Raw genomic sequence first — 19,942 nt, 5'->3', positions numbered from 1 at the left:
CCAGGATGAATTTGTCATGATGGGATGGAGCTCATAAGTGGAATAATCAGAAAAGGGAAGAAAAAACGGGTTGCTTACACTCACCTCAACTCTCTTTCCTCCTCTTTGGCTTCTGTGATGCCTTAATCTTTTGGTTTGCCTGTAGGTAGTCCTCGACTTACGACTACCAATGGAATTGGAATCCTGCTTGTTTAGCAAAGTGGTCGTTATGTGAGGTTGCTCAATTAGTGTAATGATTTCGCTGGTCATTGAGTGGATGAAGTCCCAGGTAAGAAGCATGGCTTTGTCTTGTGGGGGGGAGAGGCCATTGGAGTCCCAGCACAGTCTGCATCTGACTTGAGGGTTCCTGGAGAAGCTTAGAGATGCTTTTAGGACACGTTGCTTGGAAACGATATGAAACAGGCGCTTGGAGAATGGCACAAGGCTGCAGAGGCCTCCGGTCTGGGGATTAAGGGCGCATTTCTGGGTGGCAGCAGTGACACTGGGCTGAAGTGCAGTCCTGGGGTCAGTGGCAGATGGCTGAAATGGCTGAAGGCCCCAGACCTCCACTTAAGGCACCACCTTGGCACTTTTGCCCCATTGCAGGGCCCAGATGGGGTGACTGAGGCTTCAGGGGGCAGCTGCAGCTCTCCTACTCCATGCATGGCCTGTGCTGGACTTCCAGGGTCTCCCCCACCTCCATCAGGCACTTCTTCCCTGGGTCTGCCTTCACTTAACAACCTCCCAAAAATCACTTAATGACCACAACAACATAAGTGTTTTCCTCCTAGAGATGTTGTGACTCTCTACATTTCTGAAAAGGAAATACTCTTCTCTGTTTCTTTTTTCCTTCCAACAGCAGATAAATGATTGTGTCCAAAGATTTACCTTGAAGACAACAGAGGGTAGAAAATCAACCCAAGGCAGCAGCCGCCTGAAATGATGGAGCCTGGGAAACACTTGGATCCCCCATCAGACACAAGCAGGAGTCTGAAAAAATCCTATGAATGCTCAGAGTGTGGGAAATCCTTTGCTCGCAGGTCCCTCCTTTTGACCCACAGGAAGGTCCATGTTGGAAGGGGATCCAGTCAAGGTTTGGATGGTGTGAAATCTTTCTCTGGAAAAGACGCCAAAGATCTCAGAAGCCCCCCAAGAATAAAACCCTATAAATGTGAGGAATGTGACTTATGCTTTGGACGAAAGTCATACCTTCTTACACATCAGAAAATCCACACTGGAGACAAACCTTATCAGTGTTTGGAATGTGGGACATTTTTCCGTGAAAAAGACCATCTCAGAAACCACAAGAGGACTCACACAGGGGAGAGGCCTTTCAAGTGTTGGGAATGTGGGAAGAGCTTTTCTCAGAAGTCACATCTTTGGTCCCATGAGAAGATACATGCAGGAATAAAGTCTTACAAATGCTTTGAGTGTGGAAAATGTTTCACTCACAGTTCAGTTCTTCGGAGTCATTGGAAAATACACACAGGGGAGAAAAACGAAAAGTGCCTCGAATGCGGGAAATGTTTTACCCTGAAAGGAAACCTGGTGCGACATCAGAGAATTCACACTGGAGAGAGACCCTTTGAATGCCCAGAGTGTGAGAGACGATTTGTAGATTCTTCTGAACTTCGGATTCACCAGAAGAGGCACAAAGAGGAGAAACCATATCAATGTGGGGATTGTGGGAAAAGTTTTATTAAGCCAGGTGTGCTTCAAATTCATCAGAGAATCCACACGGGGGAGAAACCCTACAAATGTGGGGAGTGTGGGAAGTGCTTTACCCAAAAACACACACTTGGAAGACATCAGGAGGTCCACACAGGAGTGAAGCCATACAGATGCATAGAATGCGGGAAATCTTTTGCTCGCAATGAAAACCTTTGGAACCATCATAAAACCCACACAGGGGAGAAGCCGTATCAGTGCAACGAATGTGGAAGATTTTATCATACCTCATCAGCCCTTAGAAGTCATGTGAAAATTCACACGGGGGAAAAAAATCACAAATGTTTGGACTGTGGGAGAGCATTTGCTGAGTCATCTGCCCTTAGAAATCACAGCCGAATCCATACAGGAGAGAAGCCCCACAAATGCTCAGATTGTGATAAATGTTTTTCACAGAAAGCGTCTCTTATGAAGCATCAACGAATCCACAGTGGAAAACCATAGAAATGTCTGGAATGTGGGAAATATTTTTCCCAATCTTCAGCCCTTCACATCCACACCCGAAGTCACATAGGAGCGCAGCCTCACAAGTGGGCAGAGTGCGAGAAACCTTTTCCTAGTAATTCAAAGCTAAAAAAGCACGAGAAAGTCCATAGCAGAGATAAATCTCTTCAGCTGTGAGCAACCTTGGGAACCCCCCCCCCCAATATTCAGATGTTAACATTTGCCAGGAAGTTCACACAGTGACAGAAGGGAAATCGTAGAAATATTTGATGCGGGAAAAATGTTTTTTCCTAGTCAAGCAACCTCAAATCCCATCAGAGAGAAGACAATGAGGCAAAAGGGCAAAAGTGATGGGGGTGTGAGAATGATTTGCTCACAAAGCCGCATTAGTAATTTATGTGGGGAATAGTTATCATGTTTTGCAGAGAACAGGAAATCCTCGACTTAGGACCACAACTTGGGAGTGGATTTCCCGTCATATATTGCTACAGTCGTAAGTGAAGGCACCCAGGTATTTTTGTTAATCTTACTAGACTTTGTTGATCAATAAGAAGAACTGAAGATTTTTAGAACAGAAAACATGGTGAGGGTTCAATGAAGAAGCATCTGGTTCTTTATTTAGTGATAAAAGCCCCCCCCCCATCTTAAAAGATGACCTTTACTTACTTTATTTGGACTTTTATACCGCCCCCTCTCCCCAAAGGGACCATTCCCAACCAAAACCCAGGACATCCAGTATGGCCTAGTGGTTAAGTCCTTGCATTAGAAAGCCTGAGGCCATGGGTTCCAGTTCCGCCTTGGCCATGAAAGGCTGATGGGCGACCTTCACCAATCACTCTGTCAGCCTTGCCCTCCTCACAGGGTTGTGGTCAGAAGAATAGGTGAAAAAAGATGTGATATGTTCCCTGCCTCGACCGGTATGTAAAAATAATAAAAGGCGGATATAAATAAAAACATAAAAATGAAATAATTTCTATTTCACAGTGGCTTGGCAATATTTTCATTCTTGCTTCCCTGTTGTATTGCGCTGCCTCTATGGGGGAAAAGCAGGAGATCTGGGCTGCTCCCCAAACTCTCTTCTCTCCTGTCTCTGGGGATTAGGAAATCAAACGCGAGAAAACCCACCCATGCTCAGAGAAGCCCCCACCCCCATTTAAACTCTCAGGATGGAGGGTCATCATGTAACCTCCGAACCAGTGGCTATTAGAGATCAGTGTCAGAACTGATGAAAGCCGAATTAAAAGTTCTTGGGAGTAAAAATAAATACTATCTAGTTAGAAACACCAAAAAAGGAAAGATACAAAAAAAAAGGTAACTGACTACTGCCCACTCTTCCTGATCAGAGCTTGGTGTGCGGAAAATCTGCTCCTTGAAACGAGACAATTATTTGTGAGTCCCCACAGAGAGGATGTCTGGACATCTTTGTACCATAGAAAATGTTTCATTCCGAAATCCTGATCTTTGAAAAATGCATTCCAGTTCATCGCTCAGCCTTAGTGAAAGCAGGGACACCATCCTATAGTATGTTGTTGATTTCTCCAGAGTGCACAGTTTTCTCACACTTGTTTACCACAGTGGTGAATAAAGCTAACACGGAGCTTGGCTCACTTCCTGGGCTGAAAGAGAACATCCTAGTTTCTCCCTCTGACTCTGGGGCAGTGAAGTCCCAAAACATCATGGCAGCTCCCAGCCTCTCTGGACTGAGCAGATCTGCTCTCCCCCCCTCCCTCCTGCTGCCCCTCGACCTCCCCCCCCCGCCCCAAAGGGAAGTCAAGAGTCTATAATATTTGGCTGTTATACTTGTTCCGTAAGTGAAATGGGAGGGTTTGGTTTGGTTTATTTGGATTTATATGCCGCCCTTCTCCAAAAGGACTCAGGGTGGCGTACAACATTAAAAAACACACATCTCAAAAGTTAAAAAAGATTAAATCCATTTCCAAAGAAACAAACCAATTTTTTTAAAAAACAAACAAACAATACATTTAAAATACGTTAAAATTAAAATTAACAGGCCAGGCCGGTTTGCTGGAAAAGCCAACTTTTTAGGGCGCGTCGGAAGGACTGGAGGTCAGGGATTATGCGGAGCTCCGGGGGCAGCCCATTCCAGAGGGAAGGCGCTCCCACAGAGAAGGCTCTCCCCCTGGGGGTCACCAGCCGACACTGCCTGGCCGACGGCACCCTGAGGAGGCCAACTCTGTGGGATCGTACTGGACGGTGGGAGGCTACTGGTGGCAGTAGGTAGTCCCGCAGGTACCCTGGGCCTAAGCCATGGAGCGCTTTAAAGGTCATAATACCTTGAATCGCACCCGGAAAACAACCGGCAACCAGTGCAGGCCGCCTAAAAGGGGTGTGACATGGGAGCACCTAGGTACCCCCATGACAACCCGCGCAGCCACATTCTGGACCAGCTGAAGCCTCCGGGTGCTCTTCAAGGGCAGCCCCATGTAGAGAGCATTGCAGTAGTCCAGGCGAGAAAGGACGAGGGCATGAGTGACTGTGCACAGAGCACAGAGGGAATCCTTTGTGCAGAGGCTTTTGGGAGAGAGGAACCAGAAGGAAGGGAAAATTCTGGGCTGAGTTGGGAAAAGAGAGAAAAGGAATGGGACCGTTCTCCTACCCTTCGCTGCCCCTTTTTCGCCACCAGGTTTCCGCCCCCAGCCATTAACCTCTGCCATCTCGCCTCCGCTGTTAGGATCCTAGCTGTTCATGCCGGCCAATGGGACCCAGCCTCTTTAGTCCCAGGCCCTTCCTTACGGGCTTTTGGGAGAAACACTGTCCACCCTGGGCTTTTGGGCTCAGGTGACAGTTCACCGCCAGCTCATCAGAGGAAGGGAAGGGAGAAAGAGAGGGAGGGTGGGGAGGGAGAAATATGAACATAAAAATAAAAATAAAAGCAAGAAATGTCTGGAGGAAAGGGTATTGATTTTGCACTTTTGAGATTCAGAGGAGTTGTGAAACATTGTTATCATGGGTGGTTGTGCGTTTCCATTGAGCCAGATGTTTCCATTGGATTTGTTATTTTCGTCTACCTATTGGGTCCCTCCCAATAGGGCAGTGGGCCGCAACCTTCCTAATCCCGCGAGCCTTTAATGCAGTTCGCGTTGTGTTGACCCCCGGCCATAAAATTATTTTTATGTTTTGCGTATTTTTTCAAAAATATGTGTTTTCCGATGGTCTTAGGCGACCCCTGTGAAAGGGCCGTTCGACCCCCAAAGGGGTCCCGACCCACAGGTTGAGAACCACTGCAATAGGGATAGGCAGATGGTGTTGCTTAGTAATATTAAAGACATTGTTCCAAGAAGTAAGCTATTCCAAGTACATATAGTCCTTGCTTAACTACCACAATTGGGACTAGAATCTTGGTCCTTGAACAAAGCAGTTAAGCAAGATATCCTGATTGCTCAAGTGACTGCTTTGCTCAACAAAGGCAATCCCAGGACTCCTTCTTGTGGTCATTAAGTGATCTTGCCGATCATTAAGCAGATGGATTCCCTAGTAAGGAGCAAGGGGTACTTCGGGAGGGTGGGAGATCCTGGAGGCTCTTCTCAGAAGCTGAAAAATCCTGCTGAAATCCAAGCAGGGTTTTAAGACCCCTGAGAGAGAGACATTTGCATAGGACCTGTGTAGTTTTGGGGTGTGTGTGTTTCTCCTTCCAGTTGCCTCGGGTCCCAGCTAGAAATTCCTTTGCATTCCCCCCCCAAAATACACAACGGCCACAGGAAAGTTAAAAACATGACTTTCTACTTGTCACAATTCCTCAGACGCCTTCTCTTATTTTTACGCCAAAGCTCTTAATATTATAATTACTTTAATCATATAAACTAACCACATTGTAAAACTCAGTCATATACCCCAACATAGACAGATTCCTTTCTGGCAGTGTTTATCTTTTGTTATTCCTGATTGGCCTATTAACAGCACAAAAGGTGTGAGGACTGCTCTGGTAGTTTGAGTTAGGTGTCAATTCCCAGAGGGAATGGGGATGGCATTTAAAAGGACCCATGAAGCACATGCTTTCGCAGAGGCCCATGTGCCACAAATGCCCCACAATCAAATGCTCAAAAGCAAAACACCTTTACAGCAGCACAACACGTATATACATGTTACAATAGAACAAATTCCTATAACATAACCAGTTTCTACTTCATGTGATAGTACATTACTTTTTATTTATTACCATTTCCTTCATGTTTCTCCCTTTTTCTCGCACGATAGAATCCTTTCTATCATGATGAAGGAGGGGTGCATATTTAGCAGGGATAGTTGGGAGGACCATGATATTTGCAGGCTTATTAGGAGGGGTGGCAGGCATGGAGGATGCAACGACTGCCATCCCAAAAGGCCAGCAACTTGTGTTGCAAACAAACAAAACAAATTATCAGTGGGGCTACCTTGACTCCTAAGTGTTTAAAAATGCACTCAGGCGAAAAGGAGGGAGGGAAGGAGAACAGCTTCAAAAAATAAAACAAGCAATCCAAAAAAGAGGCACTTTGAGTCAACACTCCAAAATATCAGATTCCATTCAGATGGAAGCAAAGTCTCCAAAGGCAGCTGTCCGAGAGAAGAAAGAAACAGTGACATGGGATGGAGCACTTTGACTCCGACATCAAAGAGGGAGGGAGGAAGAACAGCTTCCAAAATAATAAGCTAAACGGCTTCAAAATAAAACAAACTTCATGAGGTATGTTGAGTCAAAAGAGGGGAAAGTGCACGGGCAGGTCACCCATTTACAATACAATACATATACAATAGCAAAGTTGGAAGGGACCTTGGAGGTCTTCTAGTCCAACCCCCTGCCTAGGCAGGAAACCCTATACCGTTTCAGACAAATGGCTATCCAACATCTTCTTAAAGACTTCCAGTGTTGGGGCATTCACAACTTCTGGAGGCAGGCTGTTCTGATTAATTGTTCTAATTTATCCCGGATTTCTCAGAAGAGAAGGGAAAAAATAGTTAAAATGAGCAGAAAAACCGCAGCCCCCCCCCTCAATGACGCAGAAGGATTGGGGGATACACACAAGCAATCACAGATCTCAGGATCCCTTCCACTTATCACTCCCGGAGGCATCGCCATCCCCGCCCTTCCCTCCGCCACTCTCCCACCGGGGAGCTTCACGGAACTGAGGCTGCAAAAGAGGGAGGGGCTACAAGGCGGAGGGCGGAGCCAGAGAGGAGAGCGGAAGCCCCCCTCCCCTTCCCCCAGGCTGGGTCTCCGCTTCCCTCCGCGATCCCCGCTTCTTCCTTGGAGGATCGGCGCTGGATCCCTCGCGAGAGTCTCCTGGGTCCCGATCGTGGCAGGTGGGGCTGCTCTCCCTCCAGCCAAAAGATCTTCCCCGCGCCAGGAGGGAGGGAGCTGCGGATCCCGCTCTTCGGCTCGGCCGGTTTTCCAGCTCTGGCTTTGCCTGCAAGGAGCGGATCCCTCCAGGGGAACCAAGGGGGTTCCGTCCCTCGGCTGGATCTGCCTCGTCCTCGCCCGGCCAAGGTTCCCCCCCCCCCCGGGTGGATCCGGGAAGGAAGCCTTTGGGAAGGTCGCTTTCAGAAGATCTCCGTGCGACCGTTGGAAGAGGAATCCTCCGAACATCCGTTTCGCTCAAGTGCAGTTGGAGAAGTGAGTGAAGTGTAACTTTAAAACATTTACCGAGATTGTAATGTGATATGATCACACCCGAGACTCGTTTTTAATTTGGGGGTGGGGGTGGAGGGACGGGGGAGGGTGGTGTTGGGGAAAGAAAAGGTTTCGTTGGTTAAATTGAGCAACGGATGGAGGGTCAAAAATTCAGAATTCCCTCTTTGACTCAAATGAGAACCAATCGACAGATAAACAGAGTTGGAAGGGACCTTGTAGGCCATCTGGTCCAACCCTCTGCCCAAGCTGTCCAATCTCTCCTTGAAAGCCTCCTCCAGTGATGAAGCTCCCACAACCTCCGAAGGCAACTTCTGTTCCATGGGTTGATTGTTCTCCTTGTTTCCAGGTTAAATCTCTCCTTGTTCAGTTTCCATCCATTATTCCTTGTCTGGCTTTCCGGTGCTTTGGAAAATAGCTTGATCCCCACCCCACTCCTCTCTGTGGCAGCCTCTCAAATATTGGAAGACTGCTATCATGTCATTGCTGGTCCTTCTTTAGACAGCCATGCCCAGTTCCTGCAACCGTCCATCGTATGTTTTAGCTTCCACTCCCCTAATCATCCTGGTTGCTCTTCTCTGCACTTTTTCTAGAGTCTCCACATCTTTTTTTATATTGTGGTGACCAAAACTGGAGGTAGTTTTGGTCACCACAATAGGTGGTGCAGTCGATGTGGTCTTACTAAGGCTATAAAGTTGTTGATTTTGATTGTATCCCTTTGTTAATTCAATTTACGATTGCATTGACTTTTTTGGCTGCCACCACACATTGTTGGCTCATGTTTAATTGGTTGTCCACTAAGACTCCCAGATCCCTTTCACAGTCACTGCTATTAAGCCTGGTTTCACCCAGTCTATATGTGTACTTTTGGTTTTTCTTGCCTAAGTGTAAGACTTTACTTTTCTCTACATTGAATTTCATTTCATTAGATAGGACCCAGTGTTCAAGTCTGTCAAGATCCATCTGGATCTTGAGCCTATCATCTAGGGTGCCAGCTTACTATCAGCCACAGGCACGTTATGTTCCCCTTCTTTTTTTTTTTGAATTTTTTATTTTTTAAAAAACAAAAACAAACAAAAACAAAAAACAAACATAAACAAACAAAACACGTAACATAAAAACATCTTCAATTCCGTTCCGTGTGTCGATTGGTTACAAGGTTTTTGTGCATTCTTTCCGTTGTCATTCCTTAAATTTTATATAAAGTCACATTGTCAATCAAGTATATTTGTATACATTATTATTATAACACTTCACACTATTATTTCTTCATTTTAAATGAGGTATTCTAAATATGGCTTCATTTATATTATAATAATCCATTACATCATCTTCAACATGTCCTGTTAGGAATGTAAGCTAACAGTTGGGTCAGCAATATACCGTGTTTCCCCGAAAATACGACAGGGGCTTATTTTCTTTTGCCCCACGAAATATGCCCTTGGGCTTATTATCAGGGAGGGCTTATTGTTTTGGGGCTGCCGGGCGGCTGCTCCCTTGTGAACTGGCTCCCGAAGAGCCGGGCACAGCCTCAGGGGCGAAGCAGCCATGAGGTAACCATGCTCACGAGCAGCCGCCCGGCAAATCCCCTCTCCAGCCGTGAAGAGCGCCATTCACTGACCTAGGGGGTAATCCCTAAGGTGCCAAGCCATGTGGCGCTCTGCCCACCCCCCAGCTCCCGCGGCTTTGCACATTCGGGATACCCCCTAGGGTAGTGCATGGAGCTCTGCCCGGCTGGAGAAGGGGGTTGCGCGAGCGCCTGTTCCGCCCGCAGCTTCACCAAGCCTTGCGCAGCTCTCCCAGGCCACCGCCGCTGGCTGCTGCTGCCCGCCGCCGCCCCGCTCCAAGCATAACTTCCAAACTCCAAAACTCGGGGCCGAGTCTTCCAGCATCAGCCACTCTAGGAGTGCTCTCTTTGGTGGGCCGGCTGCTGGAAGACTCTGTCTGGAAGACTCTCTGTCCGGCAGCTGGCCCACCATAGAGAGCACTCCTAGAGCGGCCAATGCTGGAAGACTCTGTCCGGCAGCTGGCCCACCATAGAGAGCACTCCTAGAGCGGCCGATGCTGGAAGACTCGGCCCCGAGTTTTGGAGTTTGGAAGTTATGCGCGGAGCGGCAGCGGGGCAGCGGCGGGCGGCGGCGGGCAGCAGCAGCCAGCAGCGGTGGTCTGGGAGAGCCTGGCAAGGGCTTGGTGAAGCTGCGAGCGGAACAGGTGCTCGCGCAACCCACTTTTCCAGCCGGGCAGAGCTCCATGCACTGACCTAGGGGGTATCCCGAATGTGCAAAGCCGCGGGAGCTGGGGGGCGGGCAGAGCGCCACATGGCTTGGCACTTAGGGATTACCCCCTAGGTCAGTGAATGGTGCTCTTCCCGGTTGGAGAGGGGATTTGCCGGGCGGCTGCTCGTGAGCATGGTTACCTCATGGCTGCTTTGCCCCCGAGGCTGTGCCCGGCTCTTCGGGAGCCAGTTCACAAGGGAGCAGCCGCCCGGCAACTCTCCACTTCGGCCAGGCAGAACGCCACTCCCCAACCTAGCGGTATCCCGAAGCCGGCAAGCAACGTGAGCGCTCCCCCCCCGGCTCCTGCGACTTGGCGCTTTCGGAATAACGCTAGGTCAGTGAGGGGTGCTCTGCCTGGCCGGAGGGAGGGTTTATTTTGGGGGGTGGGCTTATATTTTTGCCCACGCGAAAAATGTGGCAAGGGTTTAGTTTCAGGACAGGTTGTATTTTCGGGGAAACACGGTATAAGCCATGATAGTGGTACTGTTTCTTTAAGTACTGCTGATTGGTTGCTGTTACCTCAAGCGGCCATAAGATAGAGCCAGATTGACGGTTAGCTCTCTGTTTGTTAGATGCTGATTGGTGGATACTGCTTGTAGATGTGTCATATATTGCTCAGCGCAATTTACTGTGAGTTTTTCTACTGTTAGCGACTTTGTGTGCTGAACTGATTATATGATACTGGACTGTGTTCGATGGATCGCTCCTTAACTGAGAACATTGCTAACTGACTGTCTTAACCGTGTATGAATTGGACTCTGAATACCTCTGTTTTCCACAGAAGTAAAATACTATCAGTTTTACTATTCGGTGTCCCCGTATGCTGGTTTGTGCGTTTCTTCCACATCACTCTCATTACGCTTCTCTGCACGCACTCGTTCTCCTAACAGAGAGCTTACCTAACATGTCCAATAATAAGTTTTGGTTTTTTATCCTATTTTAAATCATTCTCTTATTTTGGTGTTGGTAACATTCTCTAATAAATTTTCAATTCTATATTATTATTATTTTTCATCTAACCACTAATTAAATAGATCCCATGTCCTATAAAATTGTTTATCTTCTTGTTCTCTAATTTCATATGTCAACTTACTCATTTTCACACATTCCATTGCTCATATCATCAATCTATGTGTGCATACAATTATTATGATCATTAAACATTCATTGAATATAGCTATTATTACGTCATTTTTATGTGAAGCATACTAAATTTGAAGCAAATTTATATTATGACATTTCATACATCATCCTGGACTCATCCAATGTTGTTACATCTTTGTATTCTATTTTATACAGAATTATTTATATTTTATAAAAAAGAGGCTTTTCCACATCATATCCATGGTCCTCATTTACAGCTTATATAAAATTCCATATATCAATCTAGTATATATAAATGCATTATTATCATTATTAATCACTTAATTACTTTATCTTATATATAATACTCAAAGTTTAACTAAGTTCAACTTAAGTTTATTGTGACATTTCATTTCATCCTCCTGTATCCTTCCAGCAGTAGTGCTGTCCAATCTCTCTTGCTATTTGTAAAATCTGTATTCTAGGTGTTTTCTTGATAAGTCTTATGTGAACTTCTCTTGACAACTTGTTGTTCATTGCATATTTTGTAAAGACTTGAAACTCTCCATCTGTTCCTTTCATCAGCTTGCCTTTGGTTATCACTGGTGCTTCTGCCAAAGATACTCTCATTGTTTCTGCCAAATTTTCTCCCCTTTCTTCATCTATGTTTTGAAGCATGAGATGGAGATCCAGCTGTTTACCTCTCCTTTCAGTATTCCATACGTTTCACTTCCTTCCAGTCTCGGTTTGCTGTCAGTATCAACAATTTTCTTGTCACTTTGTTCATATTTCTCTGCAATGTTTTGGGCTCTATCTTCAAATTTCATCTTTGTTTCATCAATATCCTCAACTCTTCCCTCCATTCTTTCTGTTCTTTGTTCTATAATCCCCAGATTCTTTTCAATTCTTTCTGTGCTTATTAGGACTTTTTTGAATTTGTAGCATAATTTTTTGCAAAGTTATTTCCTCTTCTTCTTCATATTGTGCTATTTTTCCAGGTTGTAAACACTGCCACTAGGACATCCAAGGCCTTTCATTAGTTTCAAATAAATTCACTATAATCTTTCAAGTCAAGGCTTTCTCTTTACTGCAGTCCAGCTACTGATAATATTCCAGAAGAGCAGCTGTGTAAACAAGCTGTACTCTTACCACTCTTCTTTTAATAAACAAATTCTGAGGCCTCGAAGCATGAGATATACGTCAAATATTAAAAAAACAATATTTCCAAGTCTCCAGCCTCTAGATGGCAGTGTTACTTCTTTTTCCTCTGCTTTTAGCTTGCTCTTTAAGCTATCTTTGGGTTAAGAAAGAGTTAAGAAAAAAATGGTTAAAAGGAACAAGCTGTGGGTTGACGAAAAGATAAGAAAGGAATCCTTAATCCACAAATACAAAAAATGAGAAAAAATAGAAGAAGAAGGGAAAAAGAGACCAGTCCAATTTAAAATGTAAGAGGCATTTGTAAAAATTTCATCCATAAAAAGGAAACAAAATTAAAGAAAAGAAAGACCCCGCTGACCGACCCAGATTGGATTCTGCAACTTAATCCTGGGACACATATATTTGTCTTCATTTGTTTTTTATCTTCACTTGACAAAACGACAATGCAATGGAATTTTTCGCCTTAACTTTTTGTGTTTCGTATAGGCAGTCCTCAACTGGACTGCAATCGCACTTATTGAGCAAAGTGGTAATTACTGGAGACATCTCATAACCGCTTTGCTCAAGAACTGCAATTCCGCCCTCGCTTTTGCGGTTGTTATTAGCAGGGAGAAGGGGCGGTCTATAAATACGAATAATAAATAAATAAATAAATAAATAAATAGCACTTTGACTTAGATACATCGTGATTTACAGCACTCTCTGAGCAGTTTTCAAGTGTCAGCATCTGGCCCTCAACAATTTTGTGATTCTTTGTGTTTCTCAAAAGCAAGTAATGTTCTCATCTTCTTTTTTCTTCCACCAGCAGGAAAACAGCTACGGCCAAAGATTTACCTGCAAGGCGACTATCAACAGATGGTAGAAATTCAACCCAAGGCAGCAGCCACCAGAAAGCATGGAGGCAGGGAATCTCTTGGATCTCCCATCAGACACAAGAAGCACTTCAAGAACGCCCAAAAGAACCCATGAATGCTCAGAGTGTGGGAAATCCTTTGCTCGCAGGTCCCTCCTTTTGACCCACAGGAAGATCCATGTGGGAAGGGGATCCAGTCAAAGATTGGAGGGTCAAAAATCCTTCTCTGAGAAAAACTCCAAAGATCTGAGGAGCCCCCCAACATTAAAACCCTATAAATGTGAGGAATGTGACTTATGCCTTGCTCAAAAGTCACACCTCCTTAGACATCAGAAAATCCACACTGGAGAGAAACCTTATCAATGTCTGGAATGTGGGAATTTTTTCCGTGAAAAAGCCACTCTCAGAGACCACGAGAGAATTCACACAGGGGAGAAACCTTACAAGTGTTGGGAATGTGGGAAGAGCTTTCCTCAGAGCTCAAGTCTTTGGATCCATGAGAAGACTCATGCAGGAATAAAATCTTACAAATGCTTTGAGTGTGGAAAATGCTTCACTCGGAGTTCGTCTCTCCAGCGTCATTTGAAAATACACACAGGGGAGAAAAATGAAAAGTGCCTCGAATGTGGGAAAAGTTTTTCCTGGAAATCATCCCTAGTGCTGCATCAGAGACTCCACACTGGAGAGAGACCCTATGAATGCCCAGAATGTGGGAAACGATTTGTGGATTCTTTTCAACTTCAGACACACCAGAAGAGGCACAAAGAGGAGAAACTGTATAAATGTGAGGAGTGTGGGAAAAGTTTTGTTACACGAATAGAGCTTCAGGTTCACGAGAGAATCCACACAGGTGAGAAACCCTACAAATGTGAGGAGTGTGGGAAATGCTTTTCCCAAAAACAAAATCTTGGAAGCCATCAGAGGGTCCACACAGGAGAGAAGCCATACAGATGCATAGAATGTGGAAAATCTTTTGCTTATAAGCAAGTACTTTGGAGACACTATAAAACCCACACAGGGGAGAAGCCATATCAGTGCAATGAATGCGGAATATTTTATAGTACCTCATCAGCCCTTAGAAGTCATGTGAAAATTCACACGGGGGAAAAACATTACAAATGTTTAGACTGTGGGAAAGCATTTGCTCAGTCATCTCATTTTAGAAGTCACAGCCGAGTCCATACAGGAAAGTAGCTTTACAAATGTGTGAAATGATTTCATTGAAAATCAACATGGGTTTTTTAAATTGTTTTAATTAAACAAAACACAAAAAAGAATCATCCTTCATTACATCTTGTAAAAAGCGTGTTGATTGCTTACAAATAAATTTCGTGCCTTTCTATGACAATCATTACTTTTACTTCATTCATATTGAATTGTACATTTTAAATCAAAAATCTTTATGTACTATCAATGTACCACCATTCTCATTTAACTGGAATTATTTAAACATCCTTTTATCTGAAATCATTTGTGTTTAAAGACACAACCACCTACTGGCATTCATTAGCAATTTCAATAAACCTCCAATAACATTATATCTTTATAACATATTCTGAAAAAAAAATCAATTAATAAAATACCTAAGCATTTCCCTCCCCATTTTAATAAGTTCATCTATTGTCTTATCTTTATCTTCTATATCTTCATTCTCTTCTTTAATTTTGGGGCTCCAACCCCATCATCTTTTGCTGTGAGAAACAATAGGATATCCAACTTCTTCTCAAATCTCCCAAATCCTTCCAATATATTTTGAATTCCAGCCAAGATATTTTGAAAACTTAAGATTTCCTCATCTGCATATTGGCCCATGTTTCCATGAAAAAAAGAGGAAAAAAAAGAAAAGAGAAGTCTAAAATCAACTGCCACTCTAGCCTTACAAGCCTCTTTTGTATATATATTTATTTTTAAATTGACTTAAACACAAATTCTTTATATATATAAACGCAGGGTTCTGTTTTTTTTCTTTTCTTTTCCTTCCCTTGTCAAAATATTTCCCAAAGGCACCAGCAAAAAAAACACTTCGTGCCCTTGGCTCTTTATCAGTTTCTGTAAGCAATTGCAAACCCTTCAGTTACAAAGTCAGTGAGATCAAAGGAAAGAGAACAAAAGATACATTGTTTAAAAAAAACCCAGACTCTGACTTCCGAGTGGCAGATTCGACTTTCTCATGCTTGTCTCAAGCTTGTGGAAAACAAAGATCTTTAAATGTCTTTAATGGAATTTAATAATAAGTAGTAGGAAGAATTGTTAAGGGGAAAAAAAGGTTTTAGTTCAAGCCGAAAATAAGGTAGCAAAGAATAGGGGAAAAAAAGAAAATCAATCCGTTCACTTAAGAGAAGAAACAGGAAACGTTACGGTCATTTCAATCCACAAAAACATTGTTACAAAAAAAAAAAACCTTTCCAAGGCAGTCCAATAAAAATAAATCTCGCCGCTTTATTCTTTTACTCATTTATCTTTAAAAAAAAATGCTTTGGGCAACCTTTCTCAAAGAAAAAACCTCACCAGATGGACTCACTTTCACTTCCTTCTTTCCGGAGCCGTCTCCGACTTCGTCAGCTTGGGGCTGTCTGTTTGCTGCTGGCTTGGAGCACTTCCCTTGAGTTAGTCAGGGACTTTGCGATGTCCCTGAGACCAACAAGGCTTTGTCTCCCTGTTCACCGTCTCTACGGGACGGTTTAGGTCCGAATGGACCATCCAGCGGGAAAAGTGTCAACGGTGGTCTCGGACTGTCGACCGCAATTTGTTTCATCGCAACGTTGGCTCCTCCCCCCCGCAAATCAACGTTAAAAATTCACCAGAAAGTCCATACCAGAAATAAGCCTGTTTAGTTATGAGCAATGTGAAAAGATGTTTTTTTAATGTCACTTCTTATAAGTGAATAGAATGGAATGGAATAGAATAGAATAGAATAACAGAATTGGAAGGGATCTTGGAGGTATTGTAATCTAACCCCCTGCTCAGGCAGGAAACCCTACACCACTTCAGACAAATGGTTATCCAACATCATCTTAAAAACTTCCAGTGTTGGAGCTTTCACAACTTCTGGAGGTAAGCTGTTCCACTGATGAATTCTTCTGTCAGGTAATTTCTCCTTGGTTCTAGGTTGCTTCTCTCCTTGATTAGTTTCCATCCATTGCTTCTTGTCCTACCCTCAGGCGCTTTGGAGAATAGCATGAATCCCTCTTCTTTGTGGCAACCCCTGAGATATTGGAACACTGCTATCATGTCTCCCCTAGTCCTTCTTTCTATTAAACTAGACATACCCAGTTCTTGCAACCGTTCTTCATATGTTTTAGTCTCCAGTCCCCTCATCATCTTTGTTGCTCTTCTCTGTACTCTTTCTAGAGTTTCCACAACTTTTTTACATCCTGGCGATCAAAACTGGATGCCGTATTCCAAATGTGGCCTTACCAAGGCATTATAAAGTGGTATTAACACTTCACGTGATCTTGATTCTATATCTCTGTTTATGCAGCCTAGAACTTTGTTGGTTGGGTCATATCCGTCTCACAGTTACTACTATTGAGCAAGGTATCACATATACTGTACCTGTGCATTTTGTTTTTCTTGCCTAAATGTAGAACCTTACTTTTTTCACCACTGAATTTCGTTTTTTAGATAGCACCCAATGTTCAAATTTGTCAATCTGCATGTTAAGCCTATCTTCTGGAATGTTGGCTATTCCTGCCAGTTTGGTGTCATCTGCAAATTTGTTGAGTTCCCCATCTATTCCCTTGTCCAAGTCATTGATGAAGATGTTGAAGAGTACTGGGCCCAAAACAGAGCCTTGGGGTACTCCACTGCATACTTCCCTCCATGTAGATGCCGTTCCATTGAAGACTACATATTAAGTACGGTTGGTCAGCCAGTTACAAATCCATCTGGTGGTGATGCTGGGTCACCCACATTTTTCTATTTCATCTAGTAGTAGGTTATGGTCTATAAATGCCTTACTGAAGTCAAAGTAAACTATATCGACGGCATTCCTCTGGTCCACTAATGTTGTCACTTCGTCAAAGAATGCAATACGATTAGTCTGGCATGATCTGTTTTTGAAAATCCTCTCCAGCTCAGTCAGGTCGGATAGCGACTGTCAGTGGAGAGCCATTTTCAGATCCCTCCAGATGTATTCAATAGGGATCAAGTCAGGGCTGTGGCTGGGCCCTTCTAGGACATTTGCAGAGTTGCCCCTAAGCCCTTCCTGTGGTGTCTTGGCTGTGAACTTAGGATCATCGTCATGTCCAATCAATTTAATTTACCACAGGTGGACTCCAATCAAGGTAGAGAAACATGTCAGCAACTGTCAAGAGAAACGGGAGGCACCTGAGCTAAATTTTGAAGTCTTGTTGCAAAGGATAGGCATACTTATGCCAATGGGATATTTCACTAGTTTTCTTTTTTTAATAAATTTACAGACATTTCCAAAATTCTGTTTTCACTTCAGCATTATGAGGTACTGAGTGCAGAGTAATGAAGAAAAAAAAAATTTCAACAAGTGTAGAACCAGCATAACTAAACTGACAAAAGTGAAGAAGGGCTGAATACTTAGTGAATGCACTTGTAGTTGCTGATGTGCTCAGAAGCCGGGATCAACCTGACTCCTATTGGCTACTTTAGGGGGGCTTCTGGCATCTCCCCACCCCCTCCAAGCTCCCCCTGTGAGCCCCTTGATCCGGACACCTGGTTCCCCAGAGGCGCCTGGTACCCGGATGCTCCTCAGGTCTGATGGAGGCTCTTTCTCTTTAGGGATTTCAGGCTCTGGGAAGAAGGTCCAGTCCTGGGAGACACGGAAGGTCAACTGAACGTAGGAAAATGGGGTCCTTCTGCTTTTTCATGCTCTTAATATCTCCATCCCATTCATCTCCATCTGCCAGCCTTCAGCTCCTCCTGCCCACAAAGGGGGTTTCATTACTTGTGGCCCCTCCTGTGTGGGGTTCTCTGTCTTTCCTTCCCTTCTCAGCTCAAGTGGGAGAGGCAGAGTTTGGGTCGGTCCCCCCTTTCAGCCCAGAGCTCATCAGGCACAGCTGGAGGGCAGAGGCAGCCATGGGGGCTCACCACTGGCAGTCATCAACCTGAGACCCTTTGAAGGTACAAGAGAGCCCCCCCCCCCTACAAAAAGTTACTTTATGACGGAGGTCCATAATGGGCAGAGGACCATAAATTGAGGATCACTGTAACGTATTGATTTGCATTTATTACCTAATTTAGAAACCACCAATATCACCCAACAGAGTGAATGATTTGCCTTGTCGGGAAGACATCCGTTTCATTCTATGGCCGCCACTCTTGTGAAACACAGCAGGGTGTGTGGGGGCTCACAACGAAAATAAAACAAAAAAACAAGAGAACAAAAAAACCCTTGGCATGTGAAACACACAAACGCACAAACCTCGAATCCTGCAATCCCAGCCTTCCCCTGGGGAATTAGGATGTGAGAAAACCCTCCCATGCTCAGAGACCCCCCACCTGATTTTAATGATCAGGATGGAGGGTCATCATGTATTATCCTGTTAGGAAGGAACACCCCAAAAAGTAAAAGTACCCAAAAAAAGTAACTGAAGAGGGCTGCTGAATACTGGCAATTTAAAAAAAATAAATTTTATTGATGTTCTATTTATTGCATTTCTTAGTGCTTAATAAACATGTTATCTGGATATTTACCTGTAAGTTGTTTAACAGGACAAAGTCACTTCTTAACCTCCACCCCTTTTTCCAAACCTTTGGTAAAACAAGTTCCACCTTTGATGATATCCTGCGTCTTCTTTATGTTTGATTTTTAGTGTAAGTCTTTCTGCGCAATCTAAAATCTTCTTAATTATCTCTTCGTCTTATGGTATCTCTTCATTTTCCCAATATTGTGTGAAAATACTCCTCGCTGGTATTAAGACTTGCAATATTAAGCACACACTTTTCTTATAAAAATTTTCTATTGTCATCCCTAATAAAAACAATTCAGGTCTAAAATCTACATGCTCCATTATCTTTTCTACCTGTCTATTTTTGCCCAAACTTTTTTAGCTTTAACACAAGTCCACACATAGGATAAAATGTGCCTGTTTTTCAGATTGCATTTCCAACATTTCCTAGACAAATTTTTATGCATTTCCTAAAGGGAAAAACCGAAAAGGGGCTTCTGTGTGTCTGGCCTCATATAAGCACAAACACACAAACTGGAGCAGGAGAGGAAGCCCCCCTTGCAGCCCACCCAGCCGGTCATTCCCATGGGCAGAGGAAGTCTCGACCCCCACGCCCACCGGAGGAACAGAAGAAGTTTCCCAGCAGGTGAGACTGGCTGGCCAAGGGGCGGGGCCAGACAGAAGAGCCGGAGCCCCGCCCACGCCTCCCCCTCCCCTCCCCCTCGCTGGAATTCCGCTTCCCTCCGCCTCTTCCGCTCCTTCGGTGGATGGTCGGCGCTGGATCCCTCGAGAGAAGCTCCTGGATCCCTCTCGGGGAAGGTGGGGCTGCTCTCCCTCCGGCCTCCAGGCCGCCCCTCCAACCAGGAGATCTTCCCCCCACCCCTAGGAGGGAGGGAGCTGCCGATCCCGCTCTTCGGCTTCTCGGGGTTTTCCTCGGGGAGATCCGGCTCCATTGTTGCCTGCAGGGAGGGGATCCCTCCCTTCCCTCCAGGGGGACCAAGGGGGCTCCGTCCCTCGGCTGCATCAACCCGCTCTTCGCCAGGTTTAGGATCCCCAGGGGCGGGGCCCGGATGGATCCTGGATGGATCTTTTTGGTAAGTTGCTTCAGAACGTTTCTCTGTGGTCCGTCCGAGGTCTTTGAGCATCCAAATCCCGC

The 19,942-nt window shown here is 44.7% G+C and overlaps 2 protein-coding genes across 3 annotated transcripts in view; both read left to right on the top strand.

Annotated features, from left to right (window-relative positions):
• The window catches only part of LOC309398310 (uncharacterized protein), a 120,240-nt gene that overhangs the window by 11,232 nt on the left and 89,066 nt on the right, over window positions 1–19,942 (top strand). The window lies entirely within an intron of this gene.
• Window positions 6,981–14,566, top strand: LOC309398339 (uncharacterized protein). 2 transcript variants are annotated; one of them, XM_081965142.1, is made up of 2 exons: window positions 6,981–7,759; window positions 13,100–14,566. In XM_081965142.1, the coding sequence occupies exon 2, from the start codon at window positions 13,187–13,189 to the stop codon at window positions 14,336–14,338; it is 1,152 nt and encodes a 383-aa protein (XP_081821268.1). In that variant the 5' UTR covers window positions 6,981–7,759; window positions 13,100–13,186; the 3' UTR covers window positions 14,339–14,566. The 2 variants fall into 2 exon arrangements, with proteins under 2 accessions (XP_081821268.1, XP_081821267.1); XM_081965141.1 differs by having other exon boundaries at window positions 13,097–14,566.

Source organism: Natrix helvetica (assembly GCF_964273705.1).
Source record: "Natrix helvetica genome assembly, chromosome: 1".
Lineage (NCBI taxonomy): Eukaryota > Metazoa > Chordata > Lepidosauria > Squamata > Natricidae > Natrix > Natrix helvetica.
Note: the sequence above shows the minus strand (reverse complement) of the source record. Positions and strands in the feature narration are given on the sequence as shown.

Excerpts from the sequence above, each read along its gene's own strand:
- LOC309398339 (XM_081965142.1), top strand. The coding sequence starts at position 13,187 with ATGGAGGCAGGGAATCTCTTGGATCTCCCATCAGACACAAGAAGCACT.